Here is a 24,180-nt window from a genome sequence, read left to right as displayed (position 1 = left end):
CCCGGGTTGCCGATGCCAACAAGGCACTGCAGGATCATGCCAACCTGGTGCTAGACATGCAGGCCGCCAAACGGCAGGTCAAGGCCCAGGAGGCTAGGATTGCCAAGTTGGTGTCGGCACTTGGAGCGGCGGAGTTGACGGCAAGGGAAGCCGAGGCCTCAAAAGAGGCGGTGCAGGTGGCGCTGGAGGAGTCCGAGTGGGCCAAGGTTTCCGAGGTTGAAATTGCCGTTCGGGAGGCGGTCAGGTCCTATCGGTCATCTACCGAGTTCACTGCACTCGTGGATAAGGAGGTGGGCTCGGAAATGGCGGACCTCGTCTACCATTTCAAGCGGTACAATCCTAGCCGGAAGCTCAATCTCAACTTCATCGCCGATCCTCCTCCTCTTCCTGAAGGCATAACGGAAGAAATGATTGAGGATTATGAGGGGGAGGAGGACCCTCCTGCTGCCGATCCTCCCCAGATTGCTGCCGTTCCTCCCCAGACTTCCGAGGATCCTCCTGCTGCCGATGATGTCGTTAGGGAGGCCGTCGTTTGAAGCTGGCCTTGGGGCCCTTTATTTTTGTATAATAGTATGTAATTTTAATTGCCGTTTTAGGCATTTCCGAACAAGTTTATGCCGAGGGCATTTGTTAATTTAAACAAGTTATCTTTCTTTTCAAACTTGTGTTTTGTTAATTCATGTTCGAATTCTTATCCATGCTTGTTACTGCCGTAGGCTAATAACTGTAGGATAATTACCGATTGGGCCGTTGGCCATTTAGGAGTTTGTTTGCTTTGGATTTAACCAAAGTGCCCCTACCTTCGGTATACAAACCAAAGTAGCGATACTGCCGTTGGCTCATAACTATTTGCCGGAACCCAAGTATTACGCGCATCGGTAGGAACAAGATCCCAATAGCCTTTCGCCTATGGAGATGCCGTGGGCACGTCTAGAATACCATATAGCTTTGTAGTCCATGCGCGATGAGAATACCGTAGGTAATTCTAGGGCATTGTACTGCCGTAGGCTCGTACATACTGTATTAACTTGGAATAAAAATTGACAAGCTAAGTTGGAATCGGCAGTAGGCATGTAGTGGTGTACTTTTAATTGCCGTAGGCAATGTTACTGTGGCTCATTTCGGTGAGCCCTACCGAAACAATTTTTTCGAACGGATACCGCTAGGATGTTACGTTCTGAATGCATGGAATTGGATAATCTCGTTTTATTTATATATGTCGTAGGCAAAAATACAAATTCCTCCCTGCCGTTGGCTAGGGGGCTTTATTTAAAATAACTCTTGAGATGGTCCACATTCCATGGGTGACCGAGGGTCTTCCCATCTGTGCCTCGGAGCCTGTAAGTACCGGAACGTAGGATGCCGATGACTTCGTAAGGTCCTTCCCAAGAAGGTCCGAGGGTTCCTTCCGTTGGGTTTTTGGTTGCAAGCGAAACCTTGCGCATGACCCAGTCCCCGATTCTGAAGGAACGCGGTTTGACCCTTGAGTCGTAGTACCGAGAGACACGCTGTTTGTAAGCTTCGTTCCGAAGGTTGGCTACCATTCGCCGTTCTTCGATTAAATCCAGGCTTAACGCGAGTGCTGCCTCGTTAGCCTTCGGCTCGAAGCTTTCCGTTCGGTAAGAAGACTCACCGATCTCAACTGGGACAACGGCTTCTGAGCCGAATGCAAGGCTGAAGGGAGTTTCCCCTGTGGAGGTTCGGTAGGATGTCCGTATGGCCCACAGAGCTTCGGGAAGCTTCTCCGGCCAAGCGCCCTTGGCACTGTTGAGTTGCCGTTTCAAGAGTTTCTTGATGATCTTATTTACGACCTCAACCTGGCCGTTCGATTGAGGGTGAGCTGGCGAGGCGAAGAACAGGTTGATTTTGAGGCGAGTGCAGAACTGCCTGAAGAGCGCCGAATCGAACTGTCTGCCGTTATCAGTGATCATGGCGTAGGGAATGCCGAAGCGGCAACAGATGTTGGTCCAGACAAATTCTTCAACTCTTGCTGCTGTTATGGTGGCTAAGGCTTCGGTCTCAACCCATTTCGTGAAGTAGTCCACGGCAACGATCGCGTATTTGACCTGCCCTTTGCCCTGCGGCATTGGTCCGATCAGGTCAAGCCCCCATTGGGCAAACGGCCAAGGGCTCACGATTGGCGTGAGGGGTTCGGCAGGTAGGTGCGGGATATTGCCGAATCGTTGGCATTTATCACATTTCTTCACCATTGTTGTTGCATCACGATGCATTGACGGCCAATAGTATCCCTGTCGGAAGGCCTTGTGGGCCAGGGATTTAGAACCGGAGTGATCACCGTTGTGGATCTCACGATACATATTCGCCCTGCTCTTCGGTGATACATTTCATGTAGGGGGTCGAGTAGCCACGTTTGTACAGAATGTCGTTGATGACAATGTACCTCGTCGATCGGTAACGCAGCTGTCTGGCCTTGGCCTTATCTGTAGGTAGGGTACCGTTCGTTAGGTAAGCATGAATAGGCGACATCCACGTATCGTTGTACTCTACAGCGCAGATCTCGGCAGTGGCGGTGCTCGGAAGGGCCAGTATCTTGACGGGGATCTTTCGACCCACTTTGTCGTTGATTGCCGAAGCCAGTCTAGCGAGGGCGTCGGCGTGACTGTTCTCGTTCCTTGGTATCTGCCGAATCTCGTACGCCTGGAACTTGTTTAGCAGTTGGTGTGCTGCCGTAAGGTATGCCGTCATGGACGCGTCCTTAGCTGCGAAGTCGGCAGTCACCTGGTTCACTATTAGCTGCGAGTCGCTGTAGATGCTGATTTGAATTGCCCCCATGCTTCTGGCGAGCCGTAGGCCAGCCAAAAGTGCCTCGTATTCGGCTTCGTTGTTGGACGTTCGGAAGCCAAACCTGATGGCATATTCAATTTTGGCTCCATCGGGAGCGGTGAGTACCAGACCTGCTCCGCATCCTTGTTGGTTTGCCGAACCGTCAACGTGCAAGATCCAGAAAGGAGTTGACTGGTCGAGACGACTGCCGTTCGGTTGGCCTTCCTGTGGAGGGGTTTTCTCAGTTTCTGAAGTCTCCGAAGGTGTCAGTTCAGCGATGAAGTCTGCTACGGCTTGTCCTTTTTCGGCAGGCCTAGGTTTGAACTGCACGTCGAATTCTCCTAGCTCGATCGCCCATTTCACCAGCCTTCCGGATGTTTCTGGTTTTTGAAAAACTTGCCGAAGGGGCTGGTTGGTTAGAACGACGATGGTGTGGGCCTGAAAATAGGGCCTCAACCGCCGGGCAGAAACGACCAGAGCTAAAGCCAGCTGCTCGAGTGGGGGGTACCGAGACTCTGCCCCCTGAAGGGCCTTACTGACGTAGAAGATCGGCAGCTCTGCCTTCTCTGGGATCCGTATCAGTACTGAGCTGACGGCAGTGCTGGATACCGATAGATATAGAGAGAGTGTTTCTCCAGGGAGGGGCTTTAACAGTAGCGGTGCTCGGCCCATATAGTCCTTCAAGTCTTGAAACGCCTTATCGCATTCGGCAGTCCACTCTATATGGTGTTTGCCCCCTTTCAAGGCTTTGAAGAACGGTGCACATTTGTCTGTAGCTTTGGAGATGAAGCGAGTGAGGGCTGCCACTCGTCCGGTAAGGCTCTGGATGTCCTTCTGTGTCTTTGGCACCTCCATGTCGATTATGGCCTTGATTTTATCGGGGTTTGCCTCAATACCCCTCTGGCTGATCATGAAACCGAGGAATCTTCCGGAAGATACGCCGAAGGCGCACTTTGTCGGGTTGAGTCGCATTCGGTAATCCTTCAAGATGCAGAACATGAGCGATAGGTTTTTCAGATGCTCTCCTGCCGTTCGGCTCTTTACTAGCATGTCATCCACGTACACCTCCATGGTGCTGCCGATCTGCTCAGCGAAGATTCGGTTGACCAGTCTCTGATAGGTTGCCCCCGCATTCTTCAAGCCGAACGGCATGACGTTATAGTAATACAGGCCTTTGTCGGTAATGAACGCCGTGTGTTCGCTATCGGCAGGGTGCATGAAGATCTGGTTATATCCAGAGTATGCATCCATGAAGCTGAGCAGTTCGTGACCGGCAGTGGCGTCAACTAGCTGATCGATGCGTGGCAACGGGAAGCTATCCCTTGGACAGGCCTTATTGAGGTCGGTATAGTCCTGGCACATTCGCCATCCGCCTTTTGCCTTCCGAACCATGACTGAGTTTGCCAGCCATTCCGGGTATATGGCCTCTCGTATGAAGCCAATGGTCATGAGTTTGTCCACTTCGTTCTTCATGACCTCATACCGTTCGGCATCATAGGATCGGCGCTTTTGCCTGATAGGTTTGAATGCTGGCGAGATGCTCAGTTTGTGGCTGATGATGTCAGGGGATATGCCTGGCATGTCGTGGTAGGACCAAGCAAAGACTTCTGAGTTCTGCCGAAGGAACTGGATGAATTCGGCACGGAAGGTGGCGTTCAGCATGGTACCGATTCTTACACACCGGTCCGGTTGGCTCTCGTCCAGCGCCACCGTTTCGAGATCTTCGGCAGGTTGTGCCACTGGAGCGGGAGTTTCCTCCCTTGGATCGTCGACTGGTTCATTGCCGTTCGGCAAGTCTGCGACCGTGAAGGTTTCCTTTTGCTTGTGCGGAGCTGCCGATTTTAACGCTGTGGCGTAGCAGTTCCGAGCGCTCAATTGATCGCCCCTGATTGCCCCCGTGCCGTAGCAGGTTGGGAACTTCATGAGTAGCATGTGGGGGGACAAATGGGCCTTTATTGCCGTTAGCGCCGTTCGGCCGACAATAACATTGTATGCCGTAGGATAGTCTACCACAAGGAACTGGTCGTAGACCATGGTCCTTCGTGGTGCTGTGCCGAAGGCGATTGGTAAGCTGACACTGCCGATTGGCTAGACCAGGTCTCCTGAAAAGCTAAGGAGAGGCGAGAGTTGCCGATTGACTTGGCTGTCATCAATTCCGAGCTCTTTGAATGCATCGGCGAAGATGACGTTTACCGAACTGCCATTGTCGATCAGGATTCGTCCGACATCGAACTCGGCAATGTCGGCTCGGATGATCATAGGGTCGTTGTGTGGGTAGATGATCCATTCCTCTTCTTCTTCGGAGAAGGTGATGGGTTCCCACCTGACCTTCGGCATCTTTGTATGCCGGCTGCTTTCAATGCCGAGGACTTGGGGGTATTGTGCCGCCCTGACATACTGCTTTATCGAACGGTTAGATGCTCCGGCAAGGGTTAGGCCTCCGTTGATCGTGCTGATCATGTTGATCTGCCGATTAGCGTTCGGGACTGGCGCTTGCTGAGGCCTGGCTATGTATTGGTCCAGTTTGCCTTCCCGAATTAACCGCTCAACGATTTTTCGCAGGCTTATGCAGTCCTCGGTGTTGTGGCTATTCTGCTGATGGTATCGGCAGAATTTCCCTGTATCCCTGCCGTCCTGCCGATTAGGCTTTCTAAACGATGGCTTCGGGATTATCTCGTTTTCGTTCAGCAGTACTGCCTCGTAGGAGGTGTTGAGCAGGGTGAACACCTCTGTCCCTTGGTTATGTGCCGTTAGTGGGGCTCGGTAGTTGTCCCTGCCGTACCTGCTCTTGTTTTTCTTGGAATGCCCCTTTTGGGAGCTTCCGGCATCTTTACGTTTGTGGCTCTCGAGGTACCCAGCTGTTTGCGCTGCTGGTGCGAACGGCGATGCTTGTACCGTTGACGGATGCTGCATGGGTTCGCCTTGCTGAGCCGTGGGCTCGGCCCTCGAGTTAAAGTATTCGGCTTTGGCGTGGATTGCCGCTTGTTTCATGAGTTCATCATACGTACGCCAATTGCTGCTGTGCACTAGATACCGAAAGTGTGAGGACCGTAGGCCACTCTTGAAGGCGCCGTAGGCTGCCCTGTCATCGGTATCCGGACATCTCGAGTACTCATGGCTGAACCGTGCGGCATACTCGCGCAATGGTTCGTCATCTCTCTGCCGGATGGTATACAGGTCATCAGCAGAGTACAATCTGTCCGTCTGAATCATGAAGTGGTTCAGGAAGATTTGCTTCAGCCCGTCGAAGGAGTCGACCGTCCCTGGTTCCAAACGGTAGAACCAATTCAGAGCTGCTTCTGTGAGTGAGGAAGGGAACAGAAGGCAAAGGCCTTCGTCGTTTAGCCCTCGGCACCCTACTGCCGATTGAAAAGAATGAAGGTGCGTCAGTGGATCCTCCACCCCTGTGTAAGGGGTTATGCGGAGGGGCTGCACATCCCTATCCTGCCGTGAGTGCCTTATGCGCTCGGTGAAGGGTCCTGGCCGAAGCCTTCCCCAGTCTGGCTCCTGTGAACGAGTCCGATCGTCCTCCATCTTCTGTACCCTTTGAAGGAGGAGGCGGATGACTGGGTCTCTGTCCGGTGTCTCCTCCGCCGTTTGATGCACTGATCGCTGCTGGGACCTGGCAGGGTTAACCTCCGAGAACTTCGTCGGGGTTGCCGAACGGTAGGAAGATGACCGGTTGGTGGAAGGAGTGTACTCGTGGTCAGACTCTGCCGTGGATTCCAGGACCGGTATCCTCCGTATCGGAGACTTCCTCCCCATGTTCTTCAGTCGGGGATCGTCCAAGCGGGCGTTGATCCTGATCGGCGATTCCTGCCGTTCGGACCGTCGTTCAACTTCTCGCTCCAACAGCCTGTGTCGGCAATCGGAATAGACCTTCTTCGCTACATGGGGCTTATTTTTGGGTGCCGGGACCACCAATTGTTTAGACGGCGCAGGCGTTGCCTTTGCCACCTTCTTGCCCTTCTTCTGCCGACGAGGAGTCTGTAGGCTTTCGGACGATCGGTCTGTCGGCATGTTCTGCGTTTGCTGCTGGTTTAACAGCAGTTGCATTTCTTCCACTCTGGTCGAGAGAAGATTATCGTGTTCTTGCATCCTAGCCATGTCCTGCCGAAGGGACACGACTTGGGCTAAAAGCTCCGCGTTCTCTGCGGATTGGATCACAGGGGGATTAGTTGCCGGTGTGTATGGGGCTTGAGCTGGGCTCACCCCGCTTGGCATGCCGAACGGCATCCCTTCCCGCGGTACGAACGTAGTTTTTTCAGTGGTCCCCATATGTTCGGGATAAAGGGTCGATTTTATCGTTTCCCACAGACGGCGCCAAACTGTTGACGCCAAAAAGTGGTTCTTTGACTTAGAGGGTCAACTTAGTAATTTTATGCCTTCGGTATCCTTGATGCCTCGGTAGTCTACGCGATCTGCAATACGAGCAAACGCACGGTAAGACCTAGGGCACCGGTGTGGTACCGGCCGAAGGCTCTCCGATGCTTAAGTAAGTTCGGGAATAGAAAGTTCAACTGACAGATCAATAGGCTTGTATGCCGTAAGTTCTGATTACCTCTATTTTGGGATAGTTGGCCTCCTTTTATAGGCCTTGGGGGGTGTGCATTTTGTTGATAATTTCGATGTGGGACTGTGGGCGTCGCTTGGGAGCGTGCCACGTGTCCCAGGTGAGGGTGTTGCCCTAAGGGAGAGATCGGTAGGTAGAGTGCCGAGGGCGCCTCTGACCTAGCCCAATTTCCTCCAGGTGTCCTGCTCACATTGGCTGTTTATTTTGGGTGTAAACACAGCTCACTCATTTTTGCACATGCATGAGGATCGTGGCAAGAAAAGTAAAGAGTGAGTCAAAACAATTTTGTGTTGTTTAACAGTTACGAATGCGAGGATTTTGAACTCAAAGAAAGTATGAAAAGGTTAATTTACTTATCCTAAGTACATCGAAAGGAAGTCGTAAGATCATTGCTTACAGTCAATCCAGCCACAATCGTATAGACTAATCAATTTGAAATACAACAAACGAATCAAGTGCCATTGCCAACTTCTCGGTGATGTCTCCGTTGATGGTGCAATAAGCTTGTGAGCCAAGTAAATTTGTGAATTATAATAAGATAGGCAACAATAATTATGATGAAAATCAGGATCAATTGCTAAAAAACATTGATTATTGTCCTTATGACACTTCGGCATTCTCGGGTGACCATAGACGACTGGACAAATTGTTTCCAGACCTACCCGGGCAATGGTCATTGCCACAAATGCCACAGATTGCTGCTACATATGAAAGCCAAGTGTCGTTTCCAGCTTCTGAAGTCGGTGCTAAATCAACTAATGGAGGAGAAATGAAAGCTTGTAATCCAAGTCATTTCCAGAATATAGGCAATTACCAACCTTTAATAGAAGACATCAATTGCTTCTCCAACTATTCGTTTGTGGATGAGTTAATGGGCCATTGATCATCACACTCAATGATCATGAATACTATAGGAGATGACTCAATATTAATTTGCACCAAGGAGATGAAATATTGAATATTTGTACCAAAATTTTGACACTATGTAATTTCGTTTCTTCATGAATATATGTAATTTTTCTTTAACTGTTTAATTCTTTTAGTTAATTTCTGCATGCAAATTTATAGCACCAATATAAAATTACTGCTACTCATATGTCAATTCACTAACTCGATTTGTCCCATTAAATTTACTCTTAATTTGTTCATGGCAGACACAATGAAGGAGAAAATATTACAATATGAATTGGACTCTTCTTCAACTCAACACCCTCTTCATGGCCAAATGAAAGCATATATAAAATGAGAAAAAAAAAAGGGTGGTGAGGTGAGGGCTTTTGTTTAAGGGAATAAATTTATGTTTACTCGTTTCCTTTCTGAGTACGGTATGCTTTGTTTGCACCAAGGAGGCAAACTTTTGTTCTCTCTCCCCCCCCCCCCCCCCCCCCAAAACAGTTATGAATGCGAGGATTAATTTTGAACTCAGAAGAAAGTACGAAAAGACTTTGCACTCCGATAGTTCAATAAATAGAAACTTACTACTATAAGAATTATTGATGAATTGATAAATAATCAGTGGTAATAGATTAGTCTTGTAATTGCACATAATTAGAGGCACAAACAAGAATAAGTTTTTTTTTTATTATTATTAAATTTATATATACGCGATATTGGGGTAGGAGGGTTTTCTCACACACACTCTCAAGACACCTTGTCTGCAAGTCACGGTTAGGTTCAATCTTTAGGTCACTAGTCTGCAAGTCAAGGCCCTTTACCAAGCTAGAGCCCATTGACACAACAAATACGTTGTTTTATATATGTATGAAGTGAGTAGAGAGAGAAAAAAGAATATTTGTTAACCACAGAAAAAAAAAGCAAAAAGAATGTTCTCCTAGAATAGAATATACATGTGTTATAAAAATAAACCTGGATTATTACTAGTTGCTGCTTCTAGTGCTCCATAATATTATTATTAATCATTACTTAGTTCCTTATGATAATTTAATTGTATTTTGTATATTGTTAATTAGTTATTCATCTTTTTTATTATAAAATTTGTAGTTTCGACTGTTAATTCACTATGTAATGTATAATGTTAAACAATTATAGTAAAGTCTTACCAAAAAATATTGTGAGGTACATTAGTCAAATTTCAATAACTAGTGAAGATTTTCTTCAGTAATATTGTCTGCAAGCGTGCAATTAATATATTCTCATAAACTTACACAAGTTCCCCATGCAATGTTGTTTCAGTTTTGTTTAGTTAAACAAGTAGATAAGTAATTGATTAGATAACGTCTCTTCCATTTACATTCAAAATTTCCATATTTTTCACTCAATTTCGGTCTTTTTTCTTGACTTTTTACCGATATTGACTTTTTATTTATTTATATATGGATATTTCCATCAAAATCCTCATATTTTTGGACTCATGAACTGCGAATCAACCACGCGGGCTGGTGAGACCAAAAAAAAGAAAGACAAGACAAGATTCTTAGGTCATCTAGCAGTTGCAACACTTTGGTGAATAGTACAGGCAAGTGCATGCCTAATTTACCATTCCTGAGGAATTGCATTCCAAAAATTAGATAGGGCTACATTTTCTATAATCCACACATCGATCTACTCTGTCTCATAAACATGTCAATAAAATGTTCATAAATGACAGGCATTCCTATAGAGAGAGCAAAGCTCATAAACCATCTATCCAACAAATAATTTAGACATGATTCTGTTCCTTCCTGTTGATACATACAGCCCAAGCAAGTCGAACTTATACTTCATTTCTTTCAATTTAAGGAAAATACTCTGCAGACATTAAAATGAAAATTAATTAAGCTTTGAACTTTCATTCAAAAGTAAACAAAGTCTCTACTACTGTCCTAGCTCTATAGCCCAACTACTCTCCGTCAAAGCCTTCTCGACTTTCTGCATATTTCATCACATTATACTCAAGCTTCGTTTTCCCCTGTCTTCTTTGTGACATTTTCTCTGCAACCAAACACAATTAACAAAAGAAACGACTGAGGAAAGGGAAACTAGCAACCTGAATAGCTGCTTCGATTTCGTCATCGACACCGCGAGTGTAAAGACGAGCACAATGCATCAATGTATTATTGAAAAATACATACGTACATGTATAATAGATTATTGAATGTGAAAGTGGTAAATTCTTTATACATGTAATAACTCTGAAAAAGTAAAAAATGGAACGGGGACAATAGAGGCTCGGGTATTGGCCTAATAGTAATGGATAATACTCTAAACTATTCTTATCGATAAACGAAAATCGGGAAAAAATTTAAAAGAAAAAAAGGACCCTAGAATATATATATTCGTATAGCCGCACGGCTATACTATTTTAAAAAATAAAAATAAAAAAATCGAGTTTTCTAGAAACATGAATCAAACCGCGTATAGCCGGGCGGCTATACTATTTTTACAAAAAAAAAAGGGAAAACCCGGGTATAGCCGCGCGGCTGTCCTAACTTTTTAGAAGCATTAATAAAACCAAGTATAGCCGCTCGGCTATACTATTTACCCAAAAACACGTGTCAAAATAAGTATAGCCGCGCGGCTATACTTAAAAAAAAAACACCCAAGGTGTTTAGATTGATTGCGCTCATTTTTGGTTCCTCTCACAATGAGAAAAGAAGATCGCTGCGTTAGAGTTAGAGAGAGGGAGAGTCTTATCTCGTTCATGCATTGTGTCTCTTCGTCTTCCTTTGAGTTTCTAATTTTTGGACAAGGAAGGAAGGGAACGACAGCATGGACTTCATTCAATGTCGTTTTGGTGGATACAAGTCCTATTGGCTGCTCGGGTAGATTTTTATTTTTATTTTATTTTAGTATAAGCGATTTGGAAAGCGAGGTTTTACACAAATATTTATTAGGCGGGTTTCGAACCTATATCCACATGAGTAGAGGTAGAAGAGCTCAACCAACTTAGCTATAACACACTGACTCTTTTTTTCTTCTTTTGTTGGTCTTAACTAGACTTGTCATTAGTTCGATTCGAGTTTGTACAACTTACTAAACCCAAAAATAAAAAACTCGCTAATTTAGTGTTAATATTTTTCAGTTTAGTAATTTATATTAACTTCAATTTTTAAATTTATTTTTATTTTGATTTGATTATTTTCAGTTTGTTTAGCATCAGTTTCTATAGAATTTTATGAATATGTATTCTAGAAACTTTTTCAGGAAGCACATTTTCAACACTCTTAAAACATTACTACAAACGGGGTCTAATCAGGGGGAAGGGCATTGACTTGTAGATCAATGGTCTAATGTTCGAACCCACATAACACCCTTGTAGTGTGTGTGTGAGAAACCCCTCTCCTCTTGTAGTTTAGACCATCGCTTGTATTAAAAATAAAATAATACAAAAACCATTACAAGACTACTTTGGTGCAATTGCCAAGAAATTTGAATTTAACTATTACAAAAAAGATGTTTGAGGAGAATGGAAACCGTAATCCTATCAGGAGAAAAAAGAAAATTCGATAAACCATTGGAGCTCATGTAATGTTTCTTTGATTGTTTGTTCTTCCTAGTTAGTGTCTGGACGCAAGTTCATCAATGTACTGACTCTTTCGTACCGATGAATAAACTCAAAATCGATTTTGATTCAAATAGAGGACTTTGAGAGACCTGAGAAGCAAAAGCAACCAGCAATATTGAAAATGTTGGCATTGATCGATGTGCTGTATTGTATATAAATAGCTAACTTTCAAAATCCATACAAAATTGGCCTTTGCAGACCACAATTCCCTCTATGAAACGCACAAGGTAGATACTCAACAAACTCTATCTCAGGCAGGGTAAATTTCTCTCCTCTTACAAAACTAACAACGTGTGAGATACATAGAATTCGGCTCAGCAAAGGGAGAAAATATTACAGTCGGAATTGGACTCTTCTTCGACACACCCCAACCCCTTTCTCGCCAAGTGAAAACATGTACAAAATGAGAAAAGGGGGTGGGTGTGGGTGGGGTGGAGGCTTTTGTTTAAGGGGATAAAGTTGTATTTACCCCCTTCCTCTCTGAGAAAGGTATGCCTGGTCTGCGCCGAGGAGGCGAGCCTGGAATTCAGCCCACTCATTTTTGCACCTTGTTCTTACCTGCATGAGGAAAACCAGGAAAGAAAGTAAAACGGTCAAATGGAAATAGTTTTCCCCAACAATTACGAATACAGAATTTTTAACTTAGAAGTATGAAAAGGTTAAACTAGTAAACCAGTAAATGCATTGAAAAAAGCGGTTGAAATCATGGGTTATAAGTGTAATGATAAAGACATCCATTTCAATAATCTAGAACATAGCTAAGAAGAAGTGTAGAATGTATGATAAGAACTTAATATACCATGTCACGTACCCCTTCCCATGGAGCTTTTCCATCCTCAGGATCTCCCTAAAAATTGATGATGATTTAAGAATGATCAAGATTAACAGGTTTTCATTAGAGAAATAAGACAAAGTGTTAAACATAAGAAAAGTAGCTACAAGATGATTTGACCACCCCATGCAAGGTAGAGACATCCATTGGCTTTTTACCAACTTAAAGGTAGAAAACTAGTTGATAACAACCTCACGCCAAACAAATAGATAACACCATCACATAAAAAGCATGGTCCTGTTCTGCCCAAAAAAATAAATTATTTAAAAGCAGGGTCTTGGTCCTCACTAAAATGCTGCGCCATTCCACCTATATCTATCCCTACATAAAATTAAAAATTACCAGATATCAACCTTTTCACATAATTTTCTAAACCTAACCAAAGCAAGAAGTACCACTTTCTTAAGTTTTACTATACCCTGCCGATTCTATGTATGATTTCTTTTTGTCATCGTCTACATACGATATGCTCATAAATGTGTGTATGCATACATGGGCTATCTCTCTAGAATAGATACCAATGACCACTCACCTGGCTCCCAAGAGAAGGAATTACTTGGTGAACAATCCACTGTGAATCAACTACGCCAATCTTTTCATGTGCGGGCTGGTGAGGCAAAAAAAACAAAACAAAAGGAAAACAAAAGTCTTAAGGTTTTCTCAGAGTAGAAAGGCATAGCTCATCTAGCAATTGTAATGCTTCAATTAATAGTACAAGCTAACACATGCCTACTTTACTACTCCAGATGAATTGCATTCCAAAAATAGATAAGGCTACACTAATCAACAGATCAGACTAGGCCATCTAATAAACATGTTAATATGATGTTCATAAATGACAGGCACTCACATCGACAGCGTAGCTCATAAATAATCTATCAAAGAAATAGGTAAGGCATAATTTTGTTTAATATTTCATACTTGTATTTTAAGCATTGAACTATTTATCATTTGAAATGGAATTGGTTGGCACTTATTTACAAGTTCCTTGGTGTTGACACATGCCCAACAACAAATCAACAATCATTGCCTGCATTGATTCAATACATTGTTTCTTTTGTTTCAAGGAAACCCTCTGCAGACGCTCTATGAAAATTAAGCTTTGAACTTTCAGACAAAAGTAACAATAGTACCTCTAAACAAAGTTGTAAAAATATGTTTTTGTATTAAAAAGTATTTTGCAGGTAATGAAATGGAGGGTGGCAGTAACCAATCAACAATGACATGAAATGAAACTGTGTATTTCACCAAGCCTTTAAAATTGATTAATTGAAACATAACCAACCATGAAGGCAATCCTAAAAAATACGAAGAAGAGGAACAATAAAATGCAAAGACTGCCTACCTCTACACATCTTCTGAGAGCAAAATCCAATCCCCATCCATGCACTAAATCATTCTACAAGCACAAACAAAACATTTTATTATCGATTACAGGAAGTTAACAAAGAAAAAGAACACAAAATCCCTTCAAAAGAGAAGATTGTGAAATTTGAAAAGATCTTGTTGTACGTCGTCATTGTGTATGAATAACCCAGCCGGAAATTAACAATACACACCACACCTGAATCAAATGCCATGCACACCGCCAAGCTTCCCGAGAAAAAACCGGGGCCATTATTTCCACAAATCTGAACGATGTTCAGATGGAAATGTTAACTGTTAGAATCATTCTGACTAAATTTGGAGACCAGAACTATAAAATAAAATAAAAGTTGTTTATTTAATCATGCAAAATATGTAAGTATAACCTTATTAACAAAGCTTAACCTCCAAACAACTTAATAAACACTTCAACTGAATAAAGCTCATATTTACAAAATGGATAATTTCCTAAATTTTTTGCTTGAAGCACCCAAAAATTTGAATAAAATGTAGAAACAGTAAATAGCATAGCGTATAAATGGGCACATTGTCAAGATAAGCACTAGATAACCAGGCAAGGCATATCCACATTATTTTAGAGCATGCGAGATCACACAAACATGGATGCATGCATGAACACAACAAACATGTGCACGTTCATGGCTGCTCATGGTACATGAGAGAGAGAGAGAGAGAGAGAGAGAGAGAGAGAGAGAGAGAGAGAGCATACGCAGCACATGGAGGGAGATGTGGGTCACTACACCAGCCTGGTTTTTCTTCTGTATCCCTGTTTATCAACCCAGACATAAAGAAATGCTGAAATTAATTTTCAACACATGGCACATTTTATAGCTGCATGATGATTTGAGTCAGTGTATAAGGGGAAAGGGGTGTTGAGTAAGAGAGGAGAGAGAGTACTTGTGAACTTCTCTGTCACCTCTCCTCTTTGTCATCTCCCATGTCAGTCCATTATTGGGCTCAAGACCAGGTTGAGAGATCTCCAAACCATATTTCTTGACCAACTGAATATACCTGGTAAATCACAAAGAGCATCAATTGGAGAATAAGGTAAAAGGGAATGAGTAAAAAACATGAATGGTAAAATCAAGACTAGAAACCGTGATTGATGGGTGAACAAAAAAACCATGTTTGATGAAAGAGAAACTTACTTCTCTCCATCGAAGTGCTCAACTCCCAAATCTTCATCCCAAATGAAAATATATTCATAAGCTGCTACAATATCAGGATGCAAAAACCTTTTTGCATACCACCTGCAAACATTGAAAAGTATCTACATGACAAAAGGCTGCAAAAGCTTAATTCTGTAAAGAAATTAAAACTGACTGCAACTAGTTTAAAAAGATTTCGGATTGAAAAAAGTTACACAAATGAGAACTTTAAACCATGAAAAACACCATTAAAACTTACCATTTTGCTTGTCTCTTCACACTAACATGAATTGCCCTCTTTGACCACTCAAACTCTTCCCATTCACTAGTCCGACCATCATAGTGAAAAAGCAAGATTGTGAAGTTCTCAGAGAACTACCAAAATGTAAGAATGAATGAACATCAGTATTCTTGAAATCAAATCAATAAATGAAAAAGAAAAAGAAAATAAGAATGGCACATTTTTCAAACCTTTTTTACTGCTGCATCAATATTTTTTTTCTGATTAATACCAACTGTAAATGATACCAAGTACTTAGGTGTTGTTTTCAGATCCTGCAGAATTCAAAATCGTTATAACAAGCATTTTCACAGACGGATAAATAAGCAACATGCAAAATCAAAAAGGGTCTCCAAGCTGGAGATTAAGTGTAGGACTACTACTAGTTGGAAAACTACTCCAAGGTTACCAACTGATACAGAAACATACAGACAATATATGCATCCGAAATTTGACTAGACTCCTCCAACTAAACTTTCCTTCCAATACTATCTCCTGACTTCCTCCTTTCCACTCAAAAGCAAAACCCATGAATCCTAATTCATTCAGACATGTGGCTACTTCATAAAAATAAATAAAATTATTTTGAAAATTAAAATATGTGCAACACTGCTATTTTGAATATAACCATTAAATATCATACCGCACTGGGTTCACCCCATAATCTGCGCAGATAAAGATCAGATTGTGGAACAATAATTCCAGGAGGTAGTGTTTCCGCACCACGAGGGTTTGTTGGAACATATATCTGTGAGAAAATTAACAAAATATTATGAAGCACTATTACTTAATGTGATGGACATGAATTATGGCAGCAACACTAGCACTAGGAACAAAATTTTATGACAATAAAAATTGAGAACCCCAACTACACTAAATTCAGCAACATGCAACAATATCAATCGGAATAATTTCCACCCAGGACAAACCTCTAGGAAAGAGAAGGCTGTAATAGTTCCTTTTTGTGGTGTGATGACAATAAACATGACAGATGAACAAGGATCAACAAGTATGATTTTTCACTTAACTAATTTTTTAAGAAAGGATTTTCATAACCCAAAATCAGTCATCTAATAGTCAAATTCAATGCCTGTACTTATCTGAATTATAAAGTTCAACAAAGAAAATCAGACGAAATCTATTTGGTCAGACAACTATTACACATATGAAAATGCATTGATAGACAATCATGAGGATACATCTAAGGAATGAAAAGACCAAAACTAATCCTATATACACAGTCATGAAAAATTGGACCCAATGAACATATGCTATATAGGCCTAATAAGTTTGGAAACTATTTATTAGAGGAATTTTAGTTAACTAATGGCATAGTTTCCTTTAGTAGGATTATAAAAAGTATTGTGCAAAACAACACATTCGGTCACCAATATTAATATTGAGCTCCTACAATTATGACTATCTTCTACAACAAACAATATGAAAAATCAACAATAAACACATATATTCAGAGTGAACACAATAAGCACCTTAGGGACACCCCCTGATCCTTCATCTTCAAGACTTCTGTTTGAAGGAGGAGGATTAGGTCTACGCAATTCGGTGAAGGCTACATCAAGAGATGTTATAATGCTTGACGGAAACCTAATCTGTGGAATTTAAAACAAATCAAATACATATGCGCGTCCAATTCATTTTGGACACATGCTGATGAAGGCCAATATACCTTGGTTAGAGAAACTGCCGGTAATGATACGCCAATGAAAAATCCAAAGACAACTCCCAATGTAGTAGTGAAAATTAGCCTGGCACTGTCATTTGATTTTTTACCAACCCCACTGAAAATTAAAATAAATAAATAAAAAGTTCAAAGAAATGTACTGATGAGGAACAGAGTGTAAAAATAACAATCTTTAGGAAGCATCATCTGGCATTCTGCATCAGTTTATTAATACGCACCTACGATGTACAGTGACCATATTGGTGTTGTCTCTGAGACTCAACTCAAAAGCTCCACTCCCAGAAAAAACTCGATTGGTTCAGCAACTTCTTCAGCCAATATTGCATTCTTCAATCTCACAATCTTTTATCAAACTAACAAGCCCCGAAATTTGACTCCTAAATCAACACAAAATAAAAAATCAATTTTACCATTCATCCCCTGCTCCTTCCTCATACCACATTCGCATTCTTCATCAACAAAGAAAAAAGATAAAAGTTTCCAACGATCCCAACGTTCGATTAAGCAATCAAATTGAATTGGAGGATAGGAAAGTATTGAAACCAACCGAAATGAACGAAAACGAACGAAAATGAAAATCACATTGTCTTCGTTCAACAAACAGAAAATTCGAAATCAAAATTCAAAGACATGAATGGCATTGCAGAGGTTCTAGGGTTTGACACTTACGCGAGTCGCCGATCGTATCGGAGAGAGAAAGAGAGAATGTACTGCTACAGCCTACAAACACCTTCGCGGCTACACTTGGTATTTTTTATGGTTTTGGTTACGAAAAATGGTTTGCTTCAGTTTTGTATATGCTGATCAAATTGCCCGCTTTTGCTCTTGGTTGGAGCTTTGATAAACGTACCTGCCCTTTATTTCTTATCTTTTTTTAAATGCGCGCCACGTACGACACTTTGGCATGTTACATATGTATTAACAACGTAACATCACGTGACATGCGACACTTTACCCAAATTATAGCACGTTATGATAAATGTGTGATAATTTTAAAGAATTCATAACAATAAGTTAATATGCCACATTGTGTTACTGCACACATAATAATTTTTAAATTTTCGTGCCAATATAGTTTCTTGTGTCATATTTGATGGGGAAAAAAAGAGAGCAAATGTTTATCCCAATACAAGCAAATGCGTTAGAGATTTTTGTTTTTTCTTTGAATGCTAAAAATTGGGATTGGCACTCAAATGTATTTTTTTTTTTCCCAAAAATCATATACCAATGTATAAAATAGTTGTTTTTATTTTTAATTTAAGTTTTAAATAAAAATTAATTTTATACTAATGCAAATACACTTACAATATTACATAACATATTATTAACTTTTTATTCAAAAGAATTGTTTTAAATTGTCCCTTGGAATAAATATATTTACTTTACAAAAAAGTTCAATTGAATATTGAGTCTTCTACCGTTTGGCAAAAAATAAATAAATAAAGATTGAGCCTTTTCTAAAGGACCTTTGCTTAAAACGAGCCCAAGGCAAGTGCCTAGCTCATTGGGCTGGTCTTACTGTAAACGGGTTTAACGTGGTTTAGCCGGTGGATGGAATAAAAAGGTAGAATGAAGATGGTCGTTGATCCGTGTAATGGCTTTTTGTAGAGATTGGCTGGCAGTGGTGAAATTTTTATACGTTCCGGGTACACCACCTGCTTGTTGTATTATCTAATACATATAGGACATGTCGTAGTGATTATTTTTTTTGTCATACTGGTAGTGGGTTTTATCAAGGTTGTTCTGTGAAATGGACTTGTTGCTTAAGGCCTCAAGCCCAAAAGAGTGGGACTGAAGATGAAATAAGTAGAAATAAAAAAATGGAAATGGAAATACATTAAAATGTTCATGCACCCGAAGTTTTGTGTTTGAGTCCCTTATGCCCTAATATTGCTTGTACGAGAGAACAAAAAAAAAAAGCAAGACAGTCCACCATTTGAGAGAGAGAGAGATAGAGTTTACATTCATTGAACTATCTTTTCCTTTGCTTACAAAGTCACATGAACCACTTTTGGTTACTCACAAGGTTTTTAATACAAGCCACTTTGGCTGCATTAAAACATTAGCAACATAATTCTACTTGCCAAAATTCTATCCTCACCACCTAATTCAGCACTGTTTCCTCCACCCAAATGCTCTCAGCACCAACCCCACTCACATAAAGTAAAAAGAAAAAAGAATAAGGAAATTACAGAAGCATTTGTTTTTTTGTATAAAATTAAAGAATATATAACAAATTACAACAATACAATTTAAAATTTGGCACACCTTGATGGCAGACCTGTTTGATGATCAACCATCACTATCTCTGTGGCATTATTGCATCCAATTACATCCTGCCCCAACTTGGCTCCAGCTGCCTTTAGGCCTTTAAGGGAGAGTGGCTGGTTGAAGAGGTTCAAAGATGGCAACCTTGAGGCTGGAGGCAATTTGCCACCTGGCAAAAAGTTTCTAAAGTCTTCCTTCAACAATGGCACTTCAAAATCTGACTTGTCATGCTTCAAAACATTGTCCTTGGCACTGATATGAGCCCCAGGCTCCATATGATTAGTGGAAAAGCTTGCCTGCTTTGGAAAATTGGGATAAAGAGTCACATAGCCTCTGAGGTACATCATGTCTATCAGAAACTTTTTCCATGAAGCTTGCCAACCATTGGTCCTAGACTTGGGAATTTGAACTGGGTTTTTCTTGGCATCTTCAGTGAACCTCATGTTCATGTAGACATAAAATTCTCTCCATTGCTTGGGGAAGAAGACAGCACCCCAACTGCAGGGCAACTGATGGAAATAAGGTGTATTTGGATGGATGTTCTTGAAAAACTCAGTTGGATTCCATTTAGGCCTTTCTTTCACCACTTCAACCAGCCTAGGGGTGTAAAGAGAGATTGAGGATAGCTCAGGGAGAGACACTTGTGGATCATAATGGTAGGCTAAGAGGGCATATTTGATCCATAGATAGTAGTAAGGAGAGACTTCGATATCGTCCTCGAGTAGCAGACCAAAATCATCATCAGATGAAGGGTACCAACTCTCACTGACAGCTCTAATAAGCCCTCCTTGTATGATTCTCCTTTTGAGGGTTTTAGGGCCATGAGGCCAGTTGAATGAACTTACTAGTCTAATAGTTGCCTCATCCACTTTACTGTCCATGTTAAAGCTTATAGGTACCTCATCCCCAAGATAGTAGGCATCACTGAGAGACTTGAGAAGCCTTGTAAGTGAATGAACTCGGTTTTGGGTGATGATGTTGATAGAAATCCGCATTCGGTTCCAATCTGCATTCGATAAATAGGTTGGTTAGATGAATGCTAATCAGAAAGTGCAGTTGAAAAAAAGAAAAGCAAAGGGTACCAAAAGTTACTGATATATTCTGAAGCAAACTTTCAATCAACTAATAGAATTTGAAAGGTATCCATTAAAAGTTTGTATAGCCCAAATTAAAATGGAAATGAATAACAGAAAAGTTACTATTCTTACTTGGCAATGCTGTTGTTCTAAGATCAGCCATCCAAAGAACCTTTGGAATTGAAGGCCTTGGTAAAAGAACCAATGTTGTAGCATTCAAATTAGTCTCTGTTGCCATTTTCAATGCTTTCTTTACATTAGGATCAATGTCAGCCACTGTGATCACCACACTTGGGTTGTGAATCTTGATCAAACCCTTCATGCTAGAATACACTCCTTGCAGCACTACCACCTCCGAGTTTGACACTCCCGATAGAGCCCCCACAGCCAAATCGAATATCTTAAACCTTCGCTCTTTGCAGACCAACCGAGGCCATTTTAGAGCAGTTGCTGCATCTTCACAAGCGCAGTAATTGCCTCCGGAGACAGCAATATAGGCTTTCTTTCCAACAGTAGACCTGAATTTCTCAAGAAGGGGTGCAAGTGCCTTAACTTCATCAACAGAATGAGCATAGAAGAGAGCATCAATTTTTTGAGGATACATTGAAGCCCACTGAGTGATATAACCAGTTGATAGTGCTTTCCACCATTGATCATCTCTGACTTGAACAATATCTTTGAAAATTACAGTGGTTTCAGACACATAAGCAAGCCTATGTTCACTGTCACCCCAAGTTTCCTTGTCATTTGGGTCAACTGGTAGAACAAATGAGCCAGCATTTCTGTACTTTTGTAGCTGATAGCTGCATTTTTGTCAAGAAAAGGTAACCATTAGAAACTTATTCAAATGGTATTTAATACATAGCAAATGTTTTGAAAACAGTAAAGTTTAGATTAACACTGGGGTTTAATCAAATCCAATCTTATCCCAGGATGAAAATCTAGCTACCCATTTTCTTCATTCTTGTGCAACGAAATTCTTACTTCTCACCACCAAAAAAAAAAAAAAAAAAAAATCTTTATTCTTGTGGTGGCTCAGAATTTAACATCCATTACCCTATTAATTGTTTTTTTCTTTGTTGTAATCAATGTTCCAATATTTTTCAAGGGAATATGTAAAATTCTAGTTGTTAGAGGGGGCTATGTGATCTGCAGCTTAATAAAATATTCCATTTATTTGTTAAATTCCTAGCACCATAATGGAGTTGAGTATAATAATCCCATAATGCTATAGGGAATCTCGAAAAGGGAATTTGGCTGACTCTTTCCCAGAAGTTGTTGCTTCATTAAGCAAAATGAACATGTACAGCGTGAAGCAAGTGGATCCAGAAAATCAAACTAGTGGAAACATGGCAAGAGAAATAGCCATATTAAAAGGAAGATATTATATTTTTATCTATAACAGACAAGTTGACCGCAATGTTAGTGCAACAGTGTTGAAATTCCTTCACACAAATTCATCCCATCAAGAAAAGAAATCTAATTTAAGTACGGAATTAGAATTTAATTGAAAGGCCAATTGGTTACAGTGTCAATCTTCAACTCTCTAGCATCTACCTGAATTAATGTGATTTGTAAAACATATTAATTACTATTTTAGTTAAGCCAATAACTTTGGTAAAGTTCATGGGAGTTTTAACTTTTATTTTCTCTAGTGAAAATATAGCCTATATCAAGGTAAAAACTTCAATGCAAACATGGCCTTAGCCAAGTTGGCTAGAGTGGATGTGCTCCCCACTCTGCACCCGAGTTCGAATCCCCATTCCCGTAGTTTAGATTAGATTAAAATAGATTATCACTTGTATTAAAAATAAAATAAATATATAATTAAAAGTAAAAACTTCAACAAGATGAAAAATAACCAAAACTGTAGAAGGGTTTCAATTGAATTGTACATACCTGAGGTGCAGATCCTCACCAGTTGAGAAGGTGAAGGGTGTCTCAATGAAAAGTGTCTTAACAAGCTCTGCAGACAAGAACCAAGAGCTGGAAAGAAAGTCGACCTGCACAATTTTATCCAGTGTGATGTCATAAGCAGGGTCAGGCAAATAAAGCCCTGCCTCCTTAGACCTGAACTTTCTGTAGCTTGGAAAGGTAAAGTCCTTTTGCCTAAATGGCAAAATCCTCCCTATGCTGCCCAAAACCGCGTTCTTATACTTCTCTGTTCCTGCGACGTGCGACAAAATCTGCAGCATTTTCTTACCCGGAATCATGTCATCATCAAGAATATACACAAGATCGGCTTCGGTTTGTAAAGCCATTTGGAATCTTCCATAGTACTTGAAGTCATAGCTTGAACTTATGAAGCTAATCCTCGAATCGTTATAGCTATCTACAATCCTCTTCAAAGAGAGCTCATTTGGGCTCCCAAATGAAAGTACCCAAACATGATGGAAAGGAAGAGTCTGCTCAAGCAAGGTGTCAAGCTGAGCACAAAGTGTTTTTCTCTTGAAGTGGTTTAAGATCACAGTGACTTTTGGTCTGTTGAGACCTTTCAAATCCCACTTTGATTTCATTGCCATCAGCTGAGCAAGAGTTTCTGTACCAATGGACTTGCTCTGAAAGTCCAACACCTCTTTGTAAAGTTCTGTCTTCAGCTTGATCATCTGTGCATCATTGGACTTCTTTTGCATGAAATCAATCTTTTCTTGCTCACAAACGTCTGAGGGTGTGATCGGTTGGGTTTCGGCTCCAACAAGAGAAGAGGATTCTTGATAGTGATTAATAATGTGGGGTTGGATTATGAAGTGTTTCCACTGCTGTGCAATCTTGGTAGCCCATGCAAAATCTGGTTTGGTTCGTAAATCGATTGAAGGACTCATGTAGTAGAGTAAGAACGTTGCATAAACAGCAAACGCAAATTGGAGACAAGTGAGAGCAGTGACAAGCCTAGCAGAAGTGCTCTTATTAGCCTTCAACTTGGCCTTCCCTCCAACATAATCATTTAGCATTCCTTCCAAGTAATCCCCGCTTCTTGCACTCTGATTTCGAGCTAGCCCCATCATTTGAATTCAAGTCCAGATCAATCTAACACCTGCAAGAAAAAATACAAAGCACATTCATAATCAGTCAGCCAACCTTGGATCTTGAGCTAAAAACCTCAAACTTGTAAACCAACCAAAGCTTGACACTTACCAAAAACCACAACCCAAATGAGTAAAAACAACAAATATGAACTTCTTAGACCGCTAGCTATGAAACAAGTAGAGGTTCTATTAGAATTTTCAAAACTAGGACTTCACCACCAACCAAGATGAGGAGTCCAAGTTCACAACGAAAAGAAGGAGAGGCCAAGAGGACTTTGAAGTGAGCTGGTCCTAATTGTGTTGACAAGCAGAGGGCTCTTGTAGTTATATATAAATATAGAATTATATATACAAGTAAAACGTAAAACAAAAGTGTAGGGGAAGGGAAGCCCCCATGGAAAATGCATCAAAGGTCACATGGTACGCAAAAAATTAAAAAACTGATGGGATTTTAATAACAAAGAGTTTAAGTGAATGCGTTCCCTTCACTACAACTCTTAACATTTCCACCCTTAAGACACCATTTAAAAGCCGGCTTTGCTGCCGTAGAAAAGGGCTACCCCTGCGTTTTCGGCACTGCTTTGTAAACCCCAAACTCCCT

The 24,180-nt window shown here is 41.2% G+C and overlaps 3 protein-coding genes across 7 annotated transcripts; all 3 read right to left on the bottom strand.

Annotated features, from left to right (window-relative positions):
- Positions 1-2,307: 2,307 nt before the first annotated feature.
- LOC148294042 (uncharacterized) lies at positions 2,308-4,818 on the bottom strand. The gene is made up of 3 exons (XM_088254705.1): positions 4,261-4,818; positions 3,737-4,008; positions 2,308-3,385 (listed from the first exon to the last, which is right to left on the bottom strand). The coding sequence occupies exons 1-3, from the start codon at positions 4,816-4,818 to the stop codon at positions 2,308-2,310; spliced, it is 1,908 nt and encodes a 635-aa protein (XP_088110831.1).
- Positions 4,819-11,976: 7,158 nt separating this feature from the next.
- Positions 11,977-18,036, bottom strand: LOC110755398 (uncharacterized). 5 transcript variants are annotated; one of them, XM_021956591.2, is made up of 15 exons: positions 17,879-18,036; positions 17,428-17,586; positions 17,195-17,306; positions 16,998-17,117; positions 16,151-16,255; positions 15,699-15,782; positions 15,487-15,602; positions 15,228-15,329; positions 14,977-15,090; positions 14,789-14,845; positions 14,258-14,324; positions 14,039-14,092; positions 13,226-13,300; positions 12,661-12,708; positions 11,977-12,419 (listed from the first exon to the last, which is right to left on the bottom strand). In XM_021956591.2, the coding sequence occupies exons 2-15, from the start codon at positions 17,445-17,447 to the stop codon at positions 12,327-12,329; spliced, it is 1,167 nt and encodes a 388-aa protein (XP_021812283.1). In that variant the 5' UTR covers positions 17,448-17,586; positions 17,879-18,036; the 3' UTR covers positions 11,977-12,326. The 5 variants fall into 5 exon arrangements, with proteins under 5 accessions (XP_021812283.1, XP_021812284.1, XP_021812285.1 ...); XM_021956592.2 differs by having other exon boundaries at positions 12,673-12,708; XM_021956593.2 differs by having other exon boundaries at positions 17,195-17,279.
- A 1,111-nt stretch (positions 18,037-19,147) lies between these two features.
- LOC110755416 (glycosyltransferase family protein 2) lies at positions 19,148-23,881 on the bottom strand. Its single transcript, XM_088254202.1, has 4 exons — positions 23,689-23,881; positions 22,453-23,587; positions 20,686-21,356; positions 19,148-20,483 (listed from the first exon to the last, which is right to left on the bottom strand). The coding sequence occupies exons 2-4, from the start codon at positions 23,556-23,558 to the stop codon at positions 19,462-19,464; spliced, it is 2,799 nt and encodes a 932-aa protein (XP_088110328.1). The 5' UTR covers positions 23,559-23,587; positions 23,689-23,881; the 3' UTR covers positions 19,148-19,461.
- Positions 23,882-24,180: the final 299 nt, after the last annotated feature.

The sequence above is a fragment of the Prunus avium genome, chromosome 6 (assembly GCF_965620075.1).
Source record: "Prunus avium chromosome 6, drPruAviu1.hap1.1, whole genome shotgun sequence".
NCBI lineage: Eukaryota > Viridiplantae > Streptophyta > Magnoliopsida > Rosales > Rosaceae > Prunus > Prunus avium.
Note: the sequence above shows the minus strand (reverse complement) of the source record. Positions and strands in the feature narration are given on the sequence as shown.

Coding starts and splice junctions, on each gene's coding strand:
- LOC148294042 (XM_088254705.1), bottom strand. CDS start 4,818: ATGGTCTACGACCAGTTCCTTGTGGTAGACTATCCTACGGCATACAAT. Junction 4,009..4,260: donor ATGATGCCGAACGGTATGAG/GTCATGAAGAAC, acceptor GGATATAACCAG/ATCTTCATGCACCCTGCCGA. Junction 3,386..3,736: donor ATGCGACTCAACCCGACAAA/GTGCGCCTTCGG, acceptor ATCGGTATCCAG/CACTGCCGTCAGCTCAGTAC.
- LOC110755398 (XM_021956591.2), bottom strand. CDS start 17,447: ATGGTCACTGTACATCGTAG. Junction 15,091..15,227: donor GAGCACTTCGATGGAGAGAA/GTAAGTTTCTCT, acceptor GTGATTTACCAG/GTATATTCAGTTGGTCAAGA. Junction 14,093..14,257: donor GTGCATGGCATTTGATTCAG/GTGTGGTGTGTA, acceptor TTGTGCTTGTAG/AATGATTTAGTGCATGGATG.
- LOC110755416 (XM_088254202.1), bottom strand. CDS start 23,558: ATGATGGGGCTAGCTCGAAATCAGAGTGCAAGAAGCGGGGATTACTTG. Junction 21,357..22,452: donor GGTGAGGATCTGCACCTCAG/GTATGTACAATT, acceptor ACAAAAATGCAG/CTATCAGCTACAAAAGTACA. Junction 20,484..20,685: donor TAGAACAACAGCATTGCCAA/GTAAGAATAGTA, acceptor TATCGAATGCAG/ATTGGAACCGAATGCGGATT.